This window comes from Sprattus sprattus (assembly GCF_963457725.1).
Source record: "Sprattus sprattus genome assembly, chromosome: 2".
Classification (NCBI taxonomy): Eukaryota; Metazoa; Chordata; class Actinopteri; order Clupeiformes; family Clupeidae; genus Sprattus; species Sprattus sprattus.
This window is the reverse complement of record NC_137921.1, coordinates 30,378,012-30,400,165: the sequence shown is the minus strand read 5'-3', so window position 1 is coordinate 30,400,165 and position 22,154 is coordinate 30,378,012. Positions and strand designations below refer to the sequence as shown.

The 22,154-nt window shown below is 42.7% G+C and overlaps 2 protein-coding genes across 2 annotated transcripts in view; both read right to left on the bottom strand.

Annotated features, from left to right (window-relative positions):
* Positions 1–4,325, bottom strand: part of tbc1d23 (TBC1 domain family, member 23) — a gene marked incomplete at its 5' end in the record, with an annotated part of 20,298 nt that extends 15,973 nt beyond the window's left edge. The window contains 2 exons of the mRNA XM_080860658.1: positions 41–152; positions 4,288–4,325. Coding sequence (XP_080716784.1) covers positions 41–152; positions 4,288–4,325 — 150 coding nt within the window. The remainder of the gene's footprint in view (positions 1–40; positions 153–4,287) is intronic.
* Positions 4,326–4,641: 316 nt separating this feature from the next.
* tomm70a (translocase of outer mitochondrial membrane 70 homolog A) lies at positions 4,642–20,147 on the bottom strand. Its single transcript, XM_080832708.1, has 12 exons — positions 19,866–20,147; positions 17,499–17,672; positions 17,117–17,243; positions 16,677–16,786; positions 15,125–15,273; positions 14,662–14,869; positions 10,405–10,539; positions 9,781–9,888; positions 9,133–9,249; positions 8,925–9,022; positions 8,633–8,755; positions 4,642–7,200 (listed from the first exon to the last, which is right to left on the bottom strand). The coding sequence occupies exons 1-12, from the start codon at positions 20,103–20,105 to the stop codon at positions 7,047–7,049; spliced, it is 1,743 nt and encodes a 580-aa protein (XP_080688834.1). The 5' UTR covers positions 20,106–20,147; the 3' UTR covers positions 4,642–7,046.
* Positions 20,148–22,154: the final 2,007 nt, after the last annotated feature.

Sequence of the window (22,154 nt, the reverse complement as noted above, 5' to 3'; positions counted from 1 at the left end):
TCCCAGGCTCCCTATCTTTCCTTTTGGGTTTTTCCCGTACCTTCCATAGCTTGGCCCTCTCTGCAGGGGTCAGGTCCTGGGCCTGAATGAGGCCCCCGTCAGACTCCAGGTCACAGGCCGAAGAGTCCAGAGCCTCGGAGAGGTCCTGGTCCCTGGAGGAGGAGAAGATGCAAAGTTTAGAGACACACACACACACACACACACACACACACACACACACACACACACACCTAACACTTAAAGCTCCAAACCAAATGCCTGTCAAATGCCTTTAGGTAGTCTTGATACTGGATGGTGAGGGCCACCACAGAGTTTGCAGTGTAAGGAGAGTACACATTCACCGTGCACGAAACATGAACTAACCCTGAATGCGCAAACACTGAAAGTGAAAGAAATGCCAACTGGTTAGAACAGAGGTATGAACCTTGATCTGCGATTGATGATCATAAACTTTGTATCATAGACAGGGGACAGTTTATCCACCATATCCTGACATACAGCAATAATAAACTAAATGAATGTCTGGACGTCGGTTTAATCAATGGCTAATTCACTGCAATTCAATTAAATTCTATTTATATAGTGCTGCCAAAACAATAAAACTGTCTCAAGGCGCTTTACAGAGCCCTAATGCAGAGGCCCTGATAAGCTCAAACCCCACAATGCTTATACCACATCCAAGTTTATCTTCTGGAGCCAGTGTGAATTAAACATGAACTAACTCCAAGTGCTCTTAAACTAAATGAATGCACTGGTCATTTATTACACCTGCTGTGAGTGGCCAAGGCAAGCCGGCCAAGCCAACGCAAATCCCCCAGTGTCTGTCAGGGAGAGATGGGTGGGGGATCAGTCTTATGGCTTACTGACAGCTCCTCTGGGCAACCATAAAAGGCTCTGTAAGCCCTGTTGAAGAGCAGAGTGGCAGAGCTGAGCCTTCTGGGTGGGAAGCGGTCGGACGGGACAACGGGCCTCAGCATCTTCTGAGGAGCCACGGGGACGGAGCAAGACCGAGAGGGCCCTGTCTCTGCCGTGGCAGCCAAGCCGCTTGACCCTGGGAGCGCTCAGGGAGCTAAGCTGTCAAATCGTGCAGCAGAAAGTCCGAGCAGATAGCACTGCGCGCAGTAAGGGGGTGTTAGGTGAGTCGGCCATCCCGCGGCGGCAGAGAGTGAAGGTCATGCCGATGTGTTATGCACACACTCACTGGAAAGGTGTCTAGACTGCTGATAATTTTAAGTCAGGCTAAAATTGGTGTCCCTCTGAGCCACATATAGACAAAGACAAACAAATCCTGATGTATTGATAACCTATAGCAACTAAGCGCTCTACAAACATGGATGAGGTGACATGGGAGGAGAGAACTTGTTTCTCTAGGTCAACGCAGGAAGAGGAACCAGTCCTAGATTTCCGTGATTGCAACACAATAAGCAGATTTATTAGAAACACAGTTATGTTGTGCTGTGATGCGTTCACTACAAATAATGCTTCATATGTTTAATAAGTTTATCTTAAAACAACGTGGAAGAGACAAAGGCACCAAATACTGAGATTGCCCTTAATGAAATGAAACAGGACAAATAGTTTGGCCAGTAAATGGTACTGGCAAAAACAGGCCCCTGGCAGGGTGATGCATGGAGGAAATAAATGAGTCAGTGATTGAGTCAGAACGGCGGAGTGGAGCACTGGAAAGCTACAGAGTTACTGAGCTGATGGCCTCTTACTAAAGCAGCAGTAAGGCATTTTGGTCAAATAACTAGTAATCCAACCGCTGCAAAGGCACACAAAAACCTTATAAAACACACCAGCAACAGCAAAGTTGGCACTGATAAAAGGCTTGCTAGCATGCTTACTCATGTCTTTTGGAAGATAGATAGTGGTGTTGTGCTGTGAGAGCAGTTGTGCTCGGTGGTCAACCCCAGGCATCATGCAGAGCACCATAGCGCTTAGCTTAGGCAGCTAGTCGGAACGACAGGTGTGTAACCATATGACCACATTCCATGAAAACTAGTCTAAAATATATCATACCAGTAGTAGTTACTTATAAAAACATACTTCAAAAAGTGGCAAACAGTCGCATACGGCCTCAATTGTTAAAAATGGTCAAACCTTAGCCTGCAGGTGTGTGAGTGTGCAAGGGTCTTTCCGTGCAAAATTTGCTCCCAGTCCAGCAGCCTGTGATCTATTCGTGCAGGTTAAATGTCACCTGCAGGTGCGTGTTCCGACACGAGCAGGCTTGCCGTACACTGCCTGCAGATGTATCGAGTGACTGTGTGCCGCTCGGACTCGTGTGCACTGTAACCCGAGACAGAGGTGATGTGCTGACAGCAGAGCAGATGCGCTGAGCAGGGCTTCTCTGAGCGTGCCCAGTAACACAGGCCTGGCAGAGGAAGCCCCTGCACTCTCAGTGTCTGGGGACAGGAAGGTGGGGAGGGAGGCAAGCCGAGAGACTTAGGTTGCACTTGTGTTCCAAATATGCCTCCAGACTCTGACACTCACCCATCTGCCACTGAGCAAAAAGCAAACAAGTCCTCTTCTCACAAAAGCATGACAGCAGATCACTCTCTTGCTCTCTCTCACGCTCCCTCTCTCTCTCTCACGCTCCCTCTCTCTCTCTCTCACTCTCTCACTCTCTCACTTTCTGTCACTCTCTTTGTGCACACAATCTCCCTTCAATTTATCTTCATCAGACAGCAGCTGGTGCTGCTTCGTTCCACAGTCGGCTACAATCTATGCTCCCTCTTGTTAGTCCACAGTTATCAACAATAAACATATAAGCTTAAACATACCAAATCTACAGCCCAAGCTATACACTAAGATTTCCACACACACACACACACACAAACACACACCCCGCTGCTGTCTTCCATTTTTAAGGAGTGTGTCTACATTCCATGCAGGGGAAATAATAGCTAGACCAAATGTCTGCATTTTCTGCAAGCAGCATTCCAAGTGTGCCTTCCAAACAATACAAAGATGACACAATGCGCCTGTCTCTCACCATAAATATACTAAATATTTGCTTGGGTGGAGTGGTCATATCACGTGAGAAGGATATCCTTCATCACAAGGTTGCATAATTTGCTTATATATATACAATAACACTGTCCAGACATTTTACATTTAGATGAGCGCGTGTGGCGAAGTGAGTGATTCCGAGATAACAAAATGTGCACAACGTGCACTACAGTCATTGTTCCCTGGTCAAGCACCTCGTCAATTCATCAGTCCTCAAGTTCTTGCTGATTGATTCTACGTGCATGCTGATAATTTCCACGTAATGTGAACTCTAACCTAACGATAGCCTTGTGCCGGACACGATTCAGCTGTACACTTTTCTGTAAGAAGATCCACGAAACGATTTGCTTTTTACCTTAATGTATCAAATGAATGTTAAAAATAATTCTGACACAAACAAGGACATTCCAGGAACCCTGGCTCTAACAGCAGATTGAGCAAATGAAACTCACAATCGTTAAATCACAGGCATAAGATAGCGAAGTCACATTAGTAGGAGGACACATCTGCCGAGCTGTATTCAGGCTGAACAAATATATGCATTAAGTATATTATAAAAAGAGAGAGAGTCTACTGGTAGCCAAAACCTGTTAATATTCAGTTAAAAAATTCGACTATGCAAGGTATCCATCCAGCGTAACGTCAGCTCAACAGCTAACGTGAGTGGACTGATAGCGTAGTTACACACTTCCTGACTTCAGAGTAACAATCAGGTAATAAAACAAGTCGAAGATAAAAATCCTATGGTACATTCTCACCCTTTATTTCCCTCACCAGCTAGTCTATTACCCAACCCAACTGCGTTAATTATAGCTAGCACTAGAGTACATTATTAGCTAACGCTAATATGGTGATTATTTCTCCTCTCTGGAGCTGTTAGATGAAGAAGCCAATATAAATGCATGGCGGAGGGCTGTAATGCTTTTTTCGAACACAAGTCGAAAATCTTGCCAGCTGTCATAACTGTCAGAAGACCAGGTATTTTCCATTTGTACACATTAAGTGTGCTCGGCCATATAACAATGCACCGACTCTTTCCAAACCTGGCTAACTGGCTGGCTAGCTTCCCGGCAAACACAAGACACCGAGCTATCGTCAGCTAGCTCACTGGAAGCATCGTTCGTTTTCTATTTGTTTTGTCCTATCACATTTAAAGACGAACATGAGGGTAAAACACTCTTTAAATCGCGTTTTGTTTCGTTTGCAAGGTACTACAGTTCAATTCAAATACAAATATCGCATTATTTGCTAAAATGTTTAACATGATTCTCTTACCAGCTGCCGTCAAGAACTTCCTCTACAGCATCCGCCATTGCTGTGTTGATCATAGACATCTATGGTGTTGATGTCCACGTCAAAATTGCCGTAAACACAACCATTGTGTCGCGCCTGTTAAATTACACTTGTTGCCAACCTCTGTGAAATGTGATCTGTCATATCCCCATTAATCAGCAAGTTTCGAAAAATAAACAAACTAACTAAACGTACAGTTCTACTTTATATAGAACATGTTGCATTGGCACAGAAACAGAGCAAAACAATTAATTTGCAGGCTTTTACACTTTAGTACATATTTTATTGTCCTCACTGAAAAATACTTATTTTACAAATTAAATATAGAGATACAATACAATGTGAAAGCCTGGAAAAGGTAAATCTATGGGAAGTGAGCCAAAACAGGCTACAAATCTTTCACAGTCAAAATTCAACATAGCAACAAAGCTCAACATGCATACTGCAGAAGATAAGACAGCTGCTAAAAGGAAAACAAGGATAATTTATGCATTTCATAGAGATGTATGAACATCTACATACTACACATGTCTGATTGCAGAACAGTGCTCACCATTCTCATCTATTTTATTTCGAGTTTATGACATTAACAATATACAATAAACATTACCATCATTAGTCAAGCTTATTCATTTCCAATAGGCCCCAGGACAAAATGTGCGAGTATTCAGTAAGAATGTATTTATAGAGCTGAGGTCAGTAAACATCTTATTTATGTTTCATTAAATCAAATGCATTTAATTCAGAGATGAATCTAAAGCATGCATGGATCCCAACTGCCTGGCTTCTTTGTGGATTCAAACCTGGTTGAGAACCCCCCGCCCCCGCCACAAAAGAGAGGGGGGGTATACAAGACCAGTTACATCACAGGCAGCATAACAATACTCTTAACATGCATGGGAACATCCTCCTTTATTCAGATTGAAAAATGTTTGAATCTGAATAAACAAACCTCACATGTCTATGTCATCACACCACAGGCCAATCAGAGGGACTCAAATGGTTGTTGGGTTTCACTGTAATGGACAGCAGCACTCCGGCCACTGTAATTCAAGAGACCATGAGCAATGTACAAGGACAGACAATGGCAAGCGAGTGACAGGAAAGACAAACAGCAGGTGAAGGCTAGGGTAGGTATAAATGGCAGTGATGTTGATGGCTAAATGCAAAATATGAAAATGTCAATGACTATGCGAGCATGAGAAGAAAAGCAAAAAAAAACATTCATTGTATTTAAGCCCACTTCAGATTGTATATAGGTGACTAGCTTCTATATGTATGTTGTAAATACAAGCCTTTTTAAAGAAGCCCTTGCAGTAAGTCTTAAAAGGCTACATGTCATTTTAACCAAATCCCTTCTTAAGAGTAGAAGTGCTCCTCCTGGCACTTTCAAAACTGTCCACTGGTCCCGTCAGAGGAAAGAAGATGAAGCCCAGATAATTTACACTTTGCATCCTAATTTCACATAAGGCCTTTGTGTTCAAGTGTATTGACCATGGAGGATGCCAGTGTACTCAAGTGCAAAGCCAAAGAGATGTTGCTACTACGTAACTGACCAGGCCCAAATGCATTTTGAGAGAATGGTGCACATTATCAGTAAGCTGTATTTCTCAAGAGGTAGTTTCCCAAAATGAGTACTCATGAGGAGAGAAATGTAAATAGAACGTAGATGTAGTGAAAGCTTGTTGATGCTGATTGCCATGACAACAGTGAAAACACAAGAGGACAGGTGATTGGATCAAGCTTGCAGCATTGAACTGCGATAGATGTGGTATAAGCTCACACAAGTTAGGAATACATTACACTTCTTCAAACAATCTTCTCTTTTTTTAATTATTGGTGCTGGGTGCAGTAATCAGCATTCCTGTTTAGGGTTAATGATCCAATATAAGTTTCCATAAAATAAATTAAGATACTTTTTTCAGTGGGGACGCATAAAAAGTTAGGAGGCTTTAAGTAAAAAAAGAAAAAAAACATTTTGAGTTTATAGGATGCAAATAAAAAAATAAGAGATGTTAATATATCTGTCATCCAGACAGCTTTTCTTTTTTGTCTCATCTTGCACATACAGCCATTCAAAAGGTAGAATGGGATTAGAATAGGATTACAGCGGAATAATCTTAACATTTATTTATAAAGAGAATTCTCACACATGCTGTACAGAATATAAAAAGAAAGAAAAAGCAAGACAAGACAATCTAAAAAAAAAGAAAAAAACAACAAAACTAACAACCCCCCCAACCAAAAAACAAAACAAAAAAAAGTCCAAGTCTCTTAATTTCACTTTTAGTCCAATTACCCAATACATTACCTATTCCAGCATTACACCAAACACGCTGACAACTGACTTGATTACATTAATATGCCTTGACTAATGCTTTAAACCTGCATTTCCCATACAGTGATGATGCATATCGACTCTTAGGATATGAAGGAGTTTGGACAGAACGCACACTTTAACAAGACTAACATACGTAACAAATGAACAGTCCATTGCAATGCTACGCAATTCTTCTGATAACGCACAATGGAACCCAACTGTAACGATTTTAGTGTCTACAGAAAAAAAAAAAATCCTCCAACAATATGTTGGACATTATCAGTCAGAGATGTATCCAATTAAAAGTAGCGTAGCATGGCCCAGCATTGCCTGAAAACTTAAACGCAGTGAATTAAGTGAGCTAATGTATGTCATGTCACATATTATTAAGGGAGGAAGCGCGGAGGAGAGAGATGGGGCATTACAGCGTGGGAGGCTTCAGGCCATACTTCCTGGCCACCTCAGTTTGGGCGTAAGCAGCATCACAGAGCGAGTACAGGTGGGCCATCTCCATCTCTGACTTGGCCAGGTTGATGGCCTTGTTGAACATGTCGATGGCTTTGTCTAGATTGCCTCTGTGGATAAAAATAATAAGGGCTCCCGTGAGGTGAAGGCACGGTTCGAGTGTTATTTGTCAGGGATGCAAACACATGTATGGTAAAAAAAAAGAGGTAATTGAAGTTGCCCCGCGGCAAATATCCATATAATTACATTGCCACCGACCCCCCGACATCCCCGGCCCACCCCTATAGGCACAAAGCGTAAAATGAAATTCTGAAATATCAACATACAGCATACACCAACACTAATTTGGAATATTCAATTTAATTTTTTATTCCGAAACATAAACTCTTATGCATCGAAGGTGGAGATCTTCATATTAGATCTTTTAGTGTCACATCTCCAATGAGACTAAAGGAGGAATATGCCAGTGGCCCATGAAAGATGGAGAGCTGGATATTTCCCCAAACTCATGAGATGGGCCCACCACTTCATAACGCAGTCCCCCAGGGGCGAATTGGGGGGGCTAAGCCCCTAGATAAAACCTATTCTTTTTCCTATGACCTAGCAAAACTAGGGGGGTCTGGGGGCATGCTCCCCCATGAGACATTTTTGAAAATATCCTTTTGAAATAGTGTCCTCTAGTGTGTTTTAGGAAGATAAATTAATAAATGTAGATTTAAAATATGGCACAACAATAAACATATTGAAGACATCTGCTGAGATAGGTGCTAATTATACTGTATCATGGTAGGGATTTGCAGCCAAAAATTCCTGATTTCGTGGGAGCTTTTCCAAAAAGTTGCTGTGTTTTTTAAGAGTTTGTTGCAATGAAATTGCGGGAGCAAGTGGAAGTTGTGATAGAGTTGCGAATTTCACTCTGAGTTATTTGTTGAAAAATAAGTTATTAATAAACGAACTTTCATTAAAGAACAATACAATTGAGAAATGGTTCTCTAAATAACTTCACCAACATGCCAAACAAAATGTTTCAAAATAGACTGTTCTGCCCTCTGCTTACTCAGGTCAGCATACGTATATTGCTTGTATTGTTGTAATGGAAACGAACACAGTTTAGGTTTGGACTTTTACTTTTACGGTTTTGCTATCCTTCTTGATTTATTTTATCTGTGTAGGTGTTAATGTCGTCCAATTTCAAGTAACCCATTCTTCATCACTATCTGCTCCCTTATCTTCAAACAGAAAGTAACGTTACATTTCCATTGCAACAGCTTTCGAGGGTTTGGGAAATAGTCGCTGCTGATTTGCTTATTACTTATTTACATGTTAAGTGGAGGCAATCTAGAATTACTGTTGATGAAATCATAATCAGACCCCCCCCCCCCCCAAAGATCTGCACGATTCACACAAGTCACCCGAACTGACGTGAAAAAAGTGGGAGGCGCCGAAAAGCGTGCTGTTTGCATCCCTGATTTGTAAACAATGCATTATGACAGTTACGTGTTGTTATTCAAAAGAGTATCAAAAGAGTAACAGAAGACAGACCTTTGGACTTCAATGGTTCCCATGGTTTCATAAGCAAAGTCACATTTGTTGTCGATCTCTATGGCCTTACTGATGAGCTCCAGGCCCATGTCCACATCCTGCTTCCACTGCAGCTGCAGCAGCCTGGAGACACACACACACACACTTCATAAGCAATTTCACTTTGCATTTCAATTTATTCCACACTTTAGCTGCCAAGAACTTTTGAAAGAAAAGAAAGAAACTTCTACACCATCTGCCAGTTTAGTTGACACAGATGTCTTCACACAGAGCGTGCCCTGCTGTCACTCACCCTTTGTGAACGTATGTGGTGGCGTTGTCCGGCTCCAGGTCGATGCACTTGTCGTACATTTCATCGGCCTTGCCAAACTGTTGCTGATCAGTCAAGGCCTATCAACGGCAGAAAAAGAGCACGGCTGTTAGTGAAGCCGCGGGTACATTTTAACGTGGTGCAGTTTAGTCCAAAGGGCGCCAACCTAAAACCGTGAGAAGTAGCCTACCTGAGCATACAGAGCGTAACCTTCTGCACACTTGGGGAACCGCCGAATGACGTCCTCGAAGCCGTCCATGGCAGTCTGTACCTGGGCAGGGTTGTTTCCAGTGTAGGCTTGTCTGTACTGGAGCACAGCAGAGACGACAGCACCATTGAAGGATCGTTACAGAATTTGTGACAATTTTTTAAATGTTTCAGATCATACAGGATTCAGTGTTTTTTTTTTCAGATTCAATGTTCTACAATGTTTTTGTGTCTCTCAATCATGGCAGGCATACAAATCTTATTTGATTTTTTTTTTTTTTTTTTTTACAAATTAACTAGTTGTTTCTGTACGCATCTAGCTTATTTATGCGTTTCTTTGAAAAGGGACAGTGTACATTGATAAACATTTCCCAGAAAATGTAAATGCACCGGATTTAGCTAGGTTAGCTAGTTTTCATCTGTTGTCCCTTGGCATGGCATGACAAGGGACAGCTGTGTCTGTGTACTGATTGGTACCAGTTGTGCAAACAGTGAGCTAATTAAAAGCAGCTTGACAGTTTGGGTACTCCTGTCTTGAGTGTAATATTGCCAGATTGCTGTGTGACGTGCAGAGTGTGAATCTAGTGTGATGTGTGTGTGTTTGCACAGGACCGTGCCCTCGTCTGCTCACCAGAGCGAAGCACTTCTGTGCCTGGGCTAGGGCTGAGTCTGGCCGGAGCTTGATGCACTCGTCAAAGTCCCCCACGGCCTCCTCCACTTGGTCTAGCAGGATCTTCAACTGAAGGGGGGAGGGGGGGTCAGCAGAACAACACATCTGTTACCACCTGATCATGGAAGGCACTGTGGTACAGATACGTGCACACAACACTGAGCTAGGCCATGGTTTTAAATTACGGTATGCTGAATAAAGCACAGATATGGAAATGCTGTAGACGTCAGCCAATCACGTGTTTAGAACATCCTACTGTGATGAGGTACCTAACAATGCTACACTTCATACAGCCATTACGGAAACATGTCTTGTTCACAACACTTCTTCAAAATATATATTTAAATTATCTCCTTAGCACAGGAAGAAAAGTGTGTTTTTTTTAATGGCATGGAAAGATCACACCTGATGGGAATTTCAGGAATTTTTCTACCTGCATTCCACATACTCAAACCGTGTGATGCACATCTCAGAATTTGATATATATATAAAAAAAATAAAAAAAACTTGGTGTGTGAAAACAGTGCCTGACCCAAAGGGGATAGGATAAGTGGTTTAACTGTAAGTGAAGGATGCCCTCCCTACCTGTCCCCGGTGGTGGTACACATCTGCGTTGCGCAGGTCGATGTCTGCAGCCAGATTGAAGTCCTGCGTAGAGAGCTGAGGCTGCTGCTGCTGCATGTACATGCTGCCACGCTTGATCAGGGCGTTAGCCCGCAGCTGAGAGAGAGAGAGAGAGAGAGAAAGAGTGAGAGTGAGCCATGAGCTGCCATGAGATTTCACCCACCACACAGCATTCCAGAATCTGATAAGATCACTACATGATTAACCCGTTCCAGGTGACCCTCAAATGCTCAACTCAGAAATTTGGATTTGTTGATGATCAGTAACGTGATGCAGCAGCATCAAAGAGTCTACCCCCGAGAAAAATGCCACCAGGGGCTGGTATTTCAAAATGATCCAACAGGATTAATCCTCCTTAAATCCTGATCAGATCCTAAAACGGGTATTTCAAAGCAAATCTGAATTCAGATTTGGGAATCCAATCCTGCCTTTGATCTGGATTAAACACTGCTGTTGAGTATTTCAAAATTTAAGTGGGAAATCTGGATCACCCTGATCCCACCTCAGAGGTGGATTTGAGGGAGATTACATGTAAAGGTTTGAACAGTTGAAGTGTTACTGCTCCCAAAGTTCTTTGTTTGATACAGTAGTTACAATTCACTGCTGTTTGATCAATGTTTATTACAGTGCATGAAATGCCCTGTATTGTTATTCCTAGGCTTCTTCTTCTTATTCTTGTTACCTTTTTCTGCGATTAATTCAGCCCGAACCGCTTAACGTAGAAACTTCATTTAAACGTTGTCGCGTAGGTCTTGTAAACGACACTTATGCATGTATTTCTTGTAAACGACACTTATGTATTTTTCACTTTTCTAAACTTTATACTTTTTAAGATATTAAAGAAAAACAAATATAAATTTCTCCCATTGACTTACATTGGGCCATTATGACATCATAATAGGGTCTTTAAACTGGCTTGCACCTGTGCTTTACTGACAGCTGCGCCAAATCAAAGGAACCGCTTCTCTCTCTAGGTGCGTTTCCATCCCATGTCTTAATGCGCATTATCTCTATGCGAATATTTAATCCTGGTTGGAAACGCGTGCGTTTCGCATTAACTTCCCCAATGCGCATAGAAATTCGATTCGCCAGAGGGAGGTGGATTAACTAGTTATTCGAATTTAGTTAATGCGCTTAACGTAGATGGAAACAGTTTATTCGAGCGATTCGCATCTTTTGTGTATTTGTTTATGTTCGGAGTTGGACTGTAGACTACGTCCTGTTGCAGTGAGAGACAACCGTGCTGCTGTCTGCCCCGAATGTGATGTTCCTCTACTGCTTCTCAAACTGCCAGCTAATACACCACACCTCATGCAGCATATGCACCTGCTGTTATATACTATAGTATATCTATGTTTGCGATGTGTTGTTTCCCCTGAACATCATCATCATTACCTAGTTTATTGTAGGCTAACTGATTAACTTGATTTACGTGCAAACTACGTGGACATGTTATCTCCCCACACGTACTTTTTTGTTGTTGTTGTAAATTATTGTTTTTTTGTTTTGTGATCATTGATTTTATTCTATCTGACACCTGCGGACCTGGTGTGCGCGGTTGTTTCGGTTCGCAATCTCTTGCACCTCGCCCATGTATGGTATCTTAATATATTTCTTTGTACTCGGATGGCAAAGCATACTGCATATAAACATCTTTGTACAGTGGTATGTTTCGCCCACAACACGGTATTCCGCGCATGTTGCAAGTTTGTAAAGTGCAATTGCAATGCGCTCGTCGGTGGGGACAGGCTTTCGGCAGCAAATACTTTCAGGCAACACAGCAGGGCCTATCCGTTGCACAATTCTTGAAATCCTGACCTGGTCAGCCTGAAGTTTTCGACCCACAGCTGGGCAGTGAAGTGGGCCTTCACCAAATTAAAAGAATCACTAGACCGTGCTCGTTCCCAGATGTACGGACGTCTGCGGGGAACGGAATTCGCTGCTATGTGAGTTTGTAAAACATGTTAAAACCGTCTACGCCTTCTCCTTCTAGCAATTATATTCAAAACAACTCAAATGCTACAGCATTAAAAGTCCCGACCCGACGGCAGAGAGGAGGGCGTCCATTCAAGCATGCACAAAACTCTTCCTCCAAATTAGACTGAAGACTCGGGTGAATGGAAACGGTCGCTGATGCGCATTTGTTTTATGCGAATCGTCCGTGAATGCGAATCGTTAATGCGAACGAGCTGAATGGAAACGCAACTAATGTCCCTCTCAATTTAACTGTAACTAGGAACATTAAGACACCATCCATTCTCAATTTTTTTTTCTCTCCATCTCTCCATCTTTCTCTCTCAGTCTACTTTCTCTCACACTCAATCTCTCTTCTTCACTCCATTTTTATCTCCTTTTTTCAATATTTTCACTCTCTTTTTCTCTTTCACTCTTCTTTCCTTCTTCCACTCATCTTTCCTTCTTCCACTCATCTTTCCTTCTTCCACTCTTCTTTCCTTCTTTCACTTTTCTTTCCTTTCTTCACTCTCCTTTCTTCTTTCCTTTTTTCACTCTTCTTTCCTTCTTCAACTATTATTTCCTTCTTTCACTCTTCTTTCCTTTCTTCACTCTTCTTTCTTTTCTTCTTCCACTCTTCTTTCCTTTCTTCACTCTTCTTCTTTCCTTTCTTCACTCTTCTTCTTTCCTTCTTTCACTCTTCTTTCCTTCATCCTCTCTTCACTCTTCTATCCTTTCTTCTTTCCTTCTTCCACTCTTCTTTCCTTCTTTCACTCTTCTTTCTTTTCTTCTTCCTTTCCTAACTTTTGCATTTCATGCACTGGTATTTCCTTCAGGAAATGCATTTTCTAGTTTTCGTTGCACTTCCCTTTCTTTTTCAGAAAACACAGCGAAAGTTTGAATATGAATGCCTTATTAAAGTAACAGTTTTTTGTTAAGTTATACCCACTGATAAAAGCCTCCACTGAAAATCAGTAAAATGTACTTATTAACATGCATTTAGCACACACAATTAATTTTCATAGCCAAAGCTTGAAAGGTTAATGCCATTTGGAGCAGGTCTATGTTAACTGCCTGTCTTCTCTTTCCACAAACATCTGTAAAGAAAAACAAATATTAAGGTTTTAGGGCTGTCCCTTTTGTTGGCAACTGTTTCCTAAAAAGATATGTACAACACATTTTAAAATCTACACACAATGCCTTGCGAGTAAATGCATTAAAATGTGGACTGTGGACCGAGACATACAAACGCTAGCCTATTTACTAGCTTGTTAGCTCCTTAACACAGGAGTCAATGGAGCAGCGTTAGCTCGCATTAGCGTGAACTCTGCTTTATTTGACATAGCCAAGCTATTCTTTCAACTTTGTGCTGATTTACATAATTGGTTAACTCAATATAATGATTGCCTTTCATCTTGTCTAAGGACACATCAACACTGGCCAATATTATACTTTAATTTAGAGACAATAGTTGAGCTAGCTTATCCTTTTTCTGGTCAAATGTTCGCTCAATTTCCTGTTTCCTGTCTGTGATCCAGGGGGCGAGACGGATTTGGACATCCCAATCTGCTGGTATCAGGATCACTCTGATCCAATCCAGCAAAGTTTGAAATACCGGGATAGATCAGGTTGATCCATGGCTGAGGACAGGGGGATTTGGTTATCCGGATCATTCTGATCTGGAGTACAAGTTTTAAAATACCGGCCCCTGATGTTTGTAGTGCATGTGGTCATGTGTCTGCTGGCCTTGCTGACCTAAACACACCGACACACTCATGACCAACACAGACCAGAGCCCATGATGCGCTGTCTAAAATAACTCTGCAACATGAAGACCCAGCTTCAAAAGTTAACATAATAATATCACACTAATATCACAAATGATGTGTTCATAGCCCATTAGATGGTGCTGTGAAGTTTGTTTATGAGATCAAGGATGCAATGTGGCAGATAGGCATTCAAGCCTGCTGTGTCTGCAGGCCCCCTCATCTGCATGTCTGGGTTGGGGGAATGAAATTGATGACGCACACACTAACCCACTAGCCTTTAAACGTCATCTGCATGTCTGTGTTGGGGGAATGAAAGTGATGACGCACGACACTAACCCAGTAGCCTTTAAACATTCACCCTCTAAACCTGCCTCCAAATTTAGGTCACAGCACTGATGCCGTTTGACATCTGTCTGACGCACTCAGGAGTGAGGTTTACACAGCACAGCACCGTAACGCGCCCCTCTGGCCTACATTTCCCCACAGTGACCCTCACCTTGACGTTGGCGTCCTGCATGTTGATGACCTTGTCGAGGTCGGGCTGGGCGGCTGTGGCGTTGCCGATGAGCAGGTAGAAGGTGGCACGGAGCAGCAGGGCCTCGGCGGTGTAGCGGCCTCCGGACTCCACCTCTTTGGTGCACTCGCTGATGATCTTATCGTAGTTCTCCTCCTCCATGTACTGCTTGGCCTTCAGGTAGCCAGAGCTAAGAGTGGCGACAGCGAACGGCAGAAAACAGCCTCATTACCATAACTTTCTAACAGGGTTGGATCATCAGCAGCCCCTTACAGAAATGATTCCTGTCAGCAGTCGTGACGATCCTCAATGATGAAATGTAAGAATTATATTTAATTAAATGATGGGCAAGGCTGACAAGAGGCCCAGTGTCGGTGAAAGAAGATTAAATGCAACATAATGTCACTGCTGATCGTGATCGTGATGGATGAATGGGAGCTCTGACCTCTCGGAGACTTCGGCGGCCTCGCCCTCTTTGTCCTTGTCTTCGTCCTTCTTCTCGCCCTTCTGCAGGGGCTGGGAGATGATGTCATCCGTGAACGAGCTGAAGTAGGACTTGATGAACTGAGGAGAGGGCATCAGAGGTTCCCGGTTCTGCAGGCAAACATACACAGAGTTGGAGGTCTCGTTAAAACAATGTTTTGCATTTGGCAACTTAGATTGACCATTAAATCAAGCACCGCTCGTTTCCATGAAGTCATTACCTACAAATGAAGGGGGGTTACCAATCCACAAACAAAATGCATCAATTCAATTAATGTTGTCAAGGCTTTGATGAATAAAGAGGTTTTCTAGTAGTCTGGGAAGTCCCGCCCCTCTTCTCCGGCCAATTTGATTTTGCCTCTGAAAAGGGTCTGGCAAAGATTGCACAGCCGTTCATTACAGCATTCTCAGGATCTCTGGGAGCAATCACAAACTGGCTTTTGGCTACCTGGCGCGCCATTGGCGGATTTAAAATAACCACGTCTAGTATCAAAAGCGAAACCTAAGAGAAAAGCACAGCAAACTATAAACTGCTCTCGCGGCTGTCTTGGATGATTTCAAAGGTAAGTTTTCTTTGAAAATAGAACAGAAACTTGCTCTGAAACAATTCATACAGAAAAAATATGTGTTTGCTTTATTACCGATCGTTGTATCGTTGTATAGTATCGTTGGTCTGATTGGTTAAAGGCGTGTCCAATTACGTGAGTGAAGTGGACCTCCATTTAGTAGTTTGCCAGACTAACTGAGCAAATGAAATGCAGTGAAGGGGCGGGGAATTCCCAGACAAGTTTTCTAGGGTTTGACGGCTCATTCCGATGAATCCCTTTTGACGGACCGAGTAAAGGTTCTACTGTTTGCCTTTATAAATTCACCACGGACAGTGGACAGGATGTCCAGAGGAGGGACCCTATCCAGTCACCCACACTTAAAATCCTGTGTGTTTGGCATGCACACACACATGTGGAATGTGTAAGTGTTCAAGTGTTTTCCATGTCTCAAATAACCCAGAGGTACAGGACACTTGATGCATACTTTGCACTCATGCTCGGTATGCTGGTTAAGCTAAGTGCACAGAAAAGCAGTGCAAACCAATGTAACACTATGCATAATACTATCAGCTTTGTACAGGGAAACCAATGCAACACTATGCATAATACTATCAGCTTTGTACAGAGAAACCAATGTTACACTACGCATAAGGCTAACAGCTTTTTACAGAGACGTTTGCTCGGCTAGAGACGTTACTGAATATCTCACAGGTTGGAGGACAAGGCTAAAAGATAAGCACAACAAACAAAAACTAGCATGTTTAGCCACCATGTATACCTGCAATTCAGATTGTAGTCTCTGTATCTTCCCTATGTCTGGTTTCACAGCTCCCATTTAGTGTGAGGAGTATTTCTTAGCAATAACCTTCACATTATTTCCTCACTCTTCATTTCAAAGTGTAAATGTCACATTGTCAACCCTGTCTCCCTGAAAGCTGTACACAGTGAGCTTAGCAAGATCCTTACCTTGTACTTGTCTTTGGCCTTCTCTTTTCCCAGGTGCTTAAGCACCTTGTCTGCTAACAGCATGCTCTGCTGGTTCTGGAAGGCCTCAAGGATACACACAGCAGTAACATCTGGCAAGCAAAGAAGAGGAAAAGTTGAGAACTAGAATACAGAACTACATCCTAATTCATACACTCTGAAGTCCCTTTATATGGGTCCTAGAAGTGAATCCTATTCATACAGTTTTTTTAATGTGTTTTGTTTATTTATTTTGTCTGTTTTGTTTTGTTTATTTATTGTTCTTCTGTAGCCTCAGTCAGGGCATTGCTGCAAAAGAGCCCGGTATTCAGTCAATTCTACCTGAATAAACAATGATAATGATGATGATGATGATGATGATGATGATGATACAGGCATAATTGTCCATAATGTATTCATAGAGACTCCACCGTTCTACACACCTTCCAGGCATTCCTTCTTGTTGTCCAGTCTCTCCAGGGCTTTGGCCCGTCTGAACAGGGCCTTCACATATCTGGGATTGAGCTCAACAGCCTGAGAGCAGTCCAGGACAACCTCTGTCCATTTACTCTGCAAAATGACATTGGTGTTACACACTCGTGAACATACAATGCGAGTACAACAATGTGAGTACAGTCGAACACTAACAACCTTCCTTCCCATAAAATAACTTTCATTGACAAACAACCCTATACTGTTAACAGAAAAACCCACATCTCATTCACCCAAACCAACTCAGAGTTCAACTGCATTTACTGTTCAATCACAACCTATCCGACAACTCAATCAGCCATAGGGTACCAGTAAGCCAGGCGAAATGCTCACCTGCTGCTCATAAGCGGCAGCTCTGTTCTGGTAGAAGGTGGACAGGTCGCTCTTCTGCTCTTTGGGGCACATGTTGATGGCCTCCGTGTAGCACTGGATGGCCTGCTCATACTTCCCGGCCTTGAAGTATTTGTTGCCCTTGTTCTTGGCAGCCTGGGCCCGGTCCAGGGGGCTCTGCATGGGAGGAAGGACACAGATAAGCACTGGCAGGAGGACATAATATGTAGGCACTCTGAGATTCTTTTGAATGAAAATTAATTATTATTATAACACTGGGATCTACCCACAAAAGCAGAAGCATCCCTAATATGCATGTCAGGCTTTCACCCATCTGTGCTGGCTGATGAGATTTAAAAAGAATTGTGTGAGGCTTTCGTGTCTACTTCCAAGGCCAAAACAATCCATTCCAAAATCCCAACGATCAAAGATCTATACAGCCAGCATGAATAATTTAGGTGCCTAAAATAGAGGAGACAATTTTTGGCACTGCGATTTTGTCAGTCGCAAAAAATAAACAATCACAACAATGCCAACCAAAGAATTATTTTAAATTACGTTTCTTGATCTTGCAGTTGTTCTGCATGTGGAGAAGCCCAAAAACTTCACAAAAACATCTAAAAATGAACATTAAAATTTACATTTACAGGCTGTTAAAAGGGCGGGCTGTAACACAACAGAAAATGGGCTCTGTTTCTATGATAAGCCTTTGTTTCTAAAGAGGACTCACTCTCCAGGAAAACGGTATGACCTGATAAGTGTCCCCAACCACAGGTTGGACAGGCAATCAGCAAATAGGGGACAGAGGATTAGTGGCACTGTGCCTGTAAGCTGCCCATGGCCAAGAGGTCTAGCCTTGGAATGTAAACTGACTCAACAGTGTATGTGGTGATAATCTTCACTTCGCTCTGTGCCGAGACACTAGCCTCCAAAGTCCAAGGCTTTATTAATGTCAAGGTCATTTCAGTGGGAAGTGCATCTTGAAATCTTGCATTACCCCTAGCTAACTGAGCCCACTTTGAGCACGTCAGACACTTAGCGCCCATGGGCACTTGTTCGCATGCCGTAGAAACACCACATCGCACACAGTGAACTAGTCAGACAAAGCCTAGGAAACAACAGGCTATTTAAGGAGTTCTGGCAGCTTCCAGGCCACCTGCAAGAATAATTTGCCCGCCAGATCCCATCGGCATGGCGACAAGGAATTAGAAAAAGACACATAAAACCTTTCCCGCAAATCATGCTCCATTCGGTTTACTCCCCCCCCAACCAAGTTGCTCTTTTCATAGCAGGTAAATAAATGAGGCCTATGCAAATGTGATTAATGAATTCCTATCGGACACAAATTGTTTTCATTTGAATTGCTAAGATGATCTTATTTCAACATGAAATCATGTTACTGTTAAATCACGCCAGTTCAAACCAGAACATAACCCTGACCTTTGGACTCGAGATGAGTAAGCCGAGTCGTGGTTCATATCTGACAAATTATCACAAATTTAAGAGCCAATGTTATTTACAAAACCATATGAAAACTGTAAAAGCAGTTTAATGTAATTAAGCTTCACGTCTTAAAATGCAACAAGCTAAGCATGTTCACGTGTATTAAACCAAAAAATACTTTGCGGTGAGTGTATCTGCAGGAAAGCTGACAGCTAACTAATCAAATGCCTAGCTAGCCAATACAGGTGACGTTGGCTAGCGAACCCATGATTGTGTAATTCCACATGTAAGATGACAAGCTACTTGCATACTGCCTACAAATGCCAAGTGTCATTCACAACACGTGCTTCTGCATAATTTATTGAAGTAGAAAAATAAGTTCAAGTAAATAAGCTGGCTGCTCAGTTAGCCAGCCTGAAACGACGACAGGCAACACGAGAATTTGACAAACCACCTCAAGCACAAGCAGCAGGAACTGCTAGCTAGCTACCAATCAACTATCATAGCTTTAATTTTGGTAGCTAGCTATCTAGCTGGGTAGTGTTAACTGCCAAACCACCCCGCCCCCATGTGTCAGTGAATGCAAGAAAAACCCTAAAAAATGAATGTAGCTTAAACAACTTAAATTGAAGCAACTGCTCTGGTGTTTTCAGTGTAGAGCATCTGAAGTTAAGATTCTGCATGCCAATTCATTTCTGGCTAGCAAACGGGAGTTTTTAGAAAACTCTTGACAACCTAGCTAGCTAACTAGCACAACCAGTTTGTAAGCTAGCAGACAAGCACATAAGTCAGTCTGATGTCCTTGACTTTTGCAATATCCCATTTAACACATTAAGCCGTCCGAACATATCATTACATTTCTTTTTAGTCTTGCAATCGACAAGCTGAATTTATTGGCTTTAAGAAAGAACTGGCAAGTGCTCAAACCATGTTCTCCTGTTCTGCATTGGGCGCGTTGCGTTGGCCCTGAACCGGGCTAGCGCTTCCTTCTGGGGCTTTCCTCTCCTCATCCTCTTCTTTGCCGTCCTTCTCCTTCGTGCGACTGCGGTTCCAGAGGTAGACAGCACCTACTCCAAGAACTATCGGTGTACCAACTAAAAGTGCCAGCTGCCAGCGGGGGAGACCACTGCCGGACTGCGGCTCTACAGGCTTTGAAGCGGCCATCATCCACCACGCAACGGGCAGCGAGCAAACACCACCACCACCTCCTCCTCTACCGACTCGGAAATCGGTGAGGTCAAAGCCAAACCTGTGGTATGATGGGATACTGGCGGGTACGGTGGAACTGCAACCGGTTCGACAACTTCAAGTTTATCTGAGCATCTCTACCATCAAAAACACGTGGTGATCGTTTAAACCAAATGCATGATCTTGAAAAAGTACAGTCCACGGTGACAGAGCACACAAGTGTTCGTATAAATAATAACTGAATTTCTGAGTTGGGGGGATGTCCTTAACAACTTATAAAGGACAATTTGGGCAGAGTTTCCACGCGTTGAAGGTAGGAGAACGACAATAAATGCTTTTAATAAAAACCATTATACAGATGCAAAATGCCTTGTGGTCGGGTCATTCATTACCTCCCTGAGCTAGGAGCTGCTTTTAAATACCGCCGTGGGCCTTTTCAAACAGTGCAATGGCTCCATCTAGTGTACAAATATGACACACTGATATTTGTTTCACCCAACCCAGAGCCATAGAAAACAGAGTTGCGACACGCTCTGATGTCGCCGCTAGGGCTGTCACGTGGTTCATGTAAACCTCAGTAGTTCCTAAGAAACCGCAAGCTGTCATTGACTTGTATGGTACAGTGAGCTATTGCATGGTAAATATCATATCGTAAGCACACGTATGCTGTATGTAACGTATTTTAGTGTGGTATGCTTTTGAGCTGTGGTTAAACATGGGAAGTACTGCATTTATTACTTTTGAATAATAATAATACACGTTTGGAGGGAAAAGTTCGTGTGAGCTTGGCCAGGTTACTTACGTGAGTGGTGCTAACCTTACGTTCTGCATTTGCACTTAGATGGACAAGTTACCATCTTACTTGTACTGTTATTGGACTCTAAGCACTCTTAGTACTTTTGTTAAATATCAGCTTTTCCAAAGTACTTTTTATCTTTATTACCAAGTTGTTATTTTGAAAGGACATGTAGGAGACTAAAGGACATTAAATTACATTACATTTTAGTTATTTTTGTAGGACATGCATCAGAACCATGGAGATTTTAATATGGAGCCATGTATCAGATCTGTCAAACAGCCACTCATTATGACTGAATATGTCAATACAGTCAATAGAACCAAATCTAACGACTACAAGCAACTATTCACAGTTGCAATTTATGTCAGAGCTGATGAGCTGGAATAATAATATGGACTGGAATAGACCAATACACAAGCTAACAAGATCTTTTATTAAAGTTCCATTCACACCCTTCTCATGCTTTTCATCTGTATTGATATAAGCCTGGCTCAGAGCAGGGACCAGAGAAGGGAAGGCCACATGCAGAGTAGGTATGTATTAGATTTATTAAATGAATCAAACTGAACAGAAGTCAGTATTGGAGTTGGAAAATAAAAGTGTAAGCAATCAGTATAATGCGGTGCAGTGAATAAGCAAACAAAATCCAAAATTGGTGCGGGAGAGAGAGAGAGCAGCGGCGGACCCCCTCCAGTCTCGTCTGAAGCGCTTTTAAAGGCCAGACCCCAGATTAGCGCGACTCCAAGCACCCAGCTCACCTATAGGAATCAGATGCAGCACACAGACAGGAGGAGGAGCCAGGCAAAGCCGTAAAGAAGTAAACAGGGTCAGGGAAAATGGTTAGATAACACAGCAGTTAGCGCTTAATCTATACTTGATATAACACATTGCCAGCATCATATCAATGGGTGATATAGGTGAGATAGACTGCTAGATAATGGCATGGGCTTGGGTCGACCAGCGCCAGGAGGAGGCCTGCTATTGTTGGACTGCTTGTGTGCACTGAGGAGGAGGAGGAGAGGAAGAGGAGTAAGGAGAGGAGGAGGAGGAGGGTGAGAGGAGAGGAGGAGGAAGAACAGGAAGAGACAGAGGATGAAGAGGTGATGGAGAGAGAGCAGGAGTAGAAGAGCGGACAGGAGGAGACAGAGAGGGAGAAAGAAGAGAATGAAGAGAAGGAAGAGAGGGAGACAAGAGGAGGAAGAACAGGTTTTTAGCTTTGGCTCTCTTTA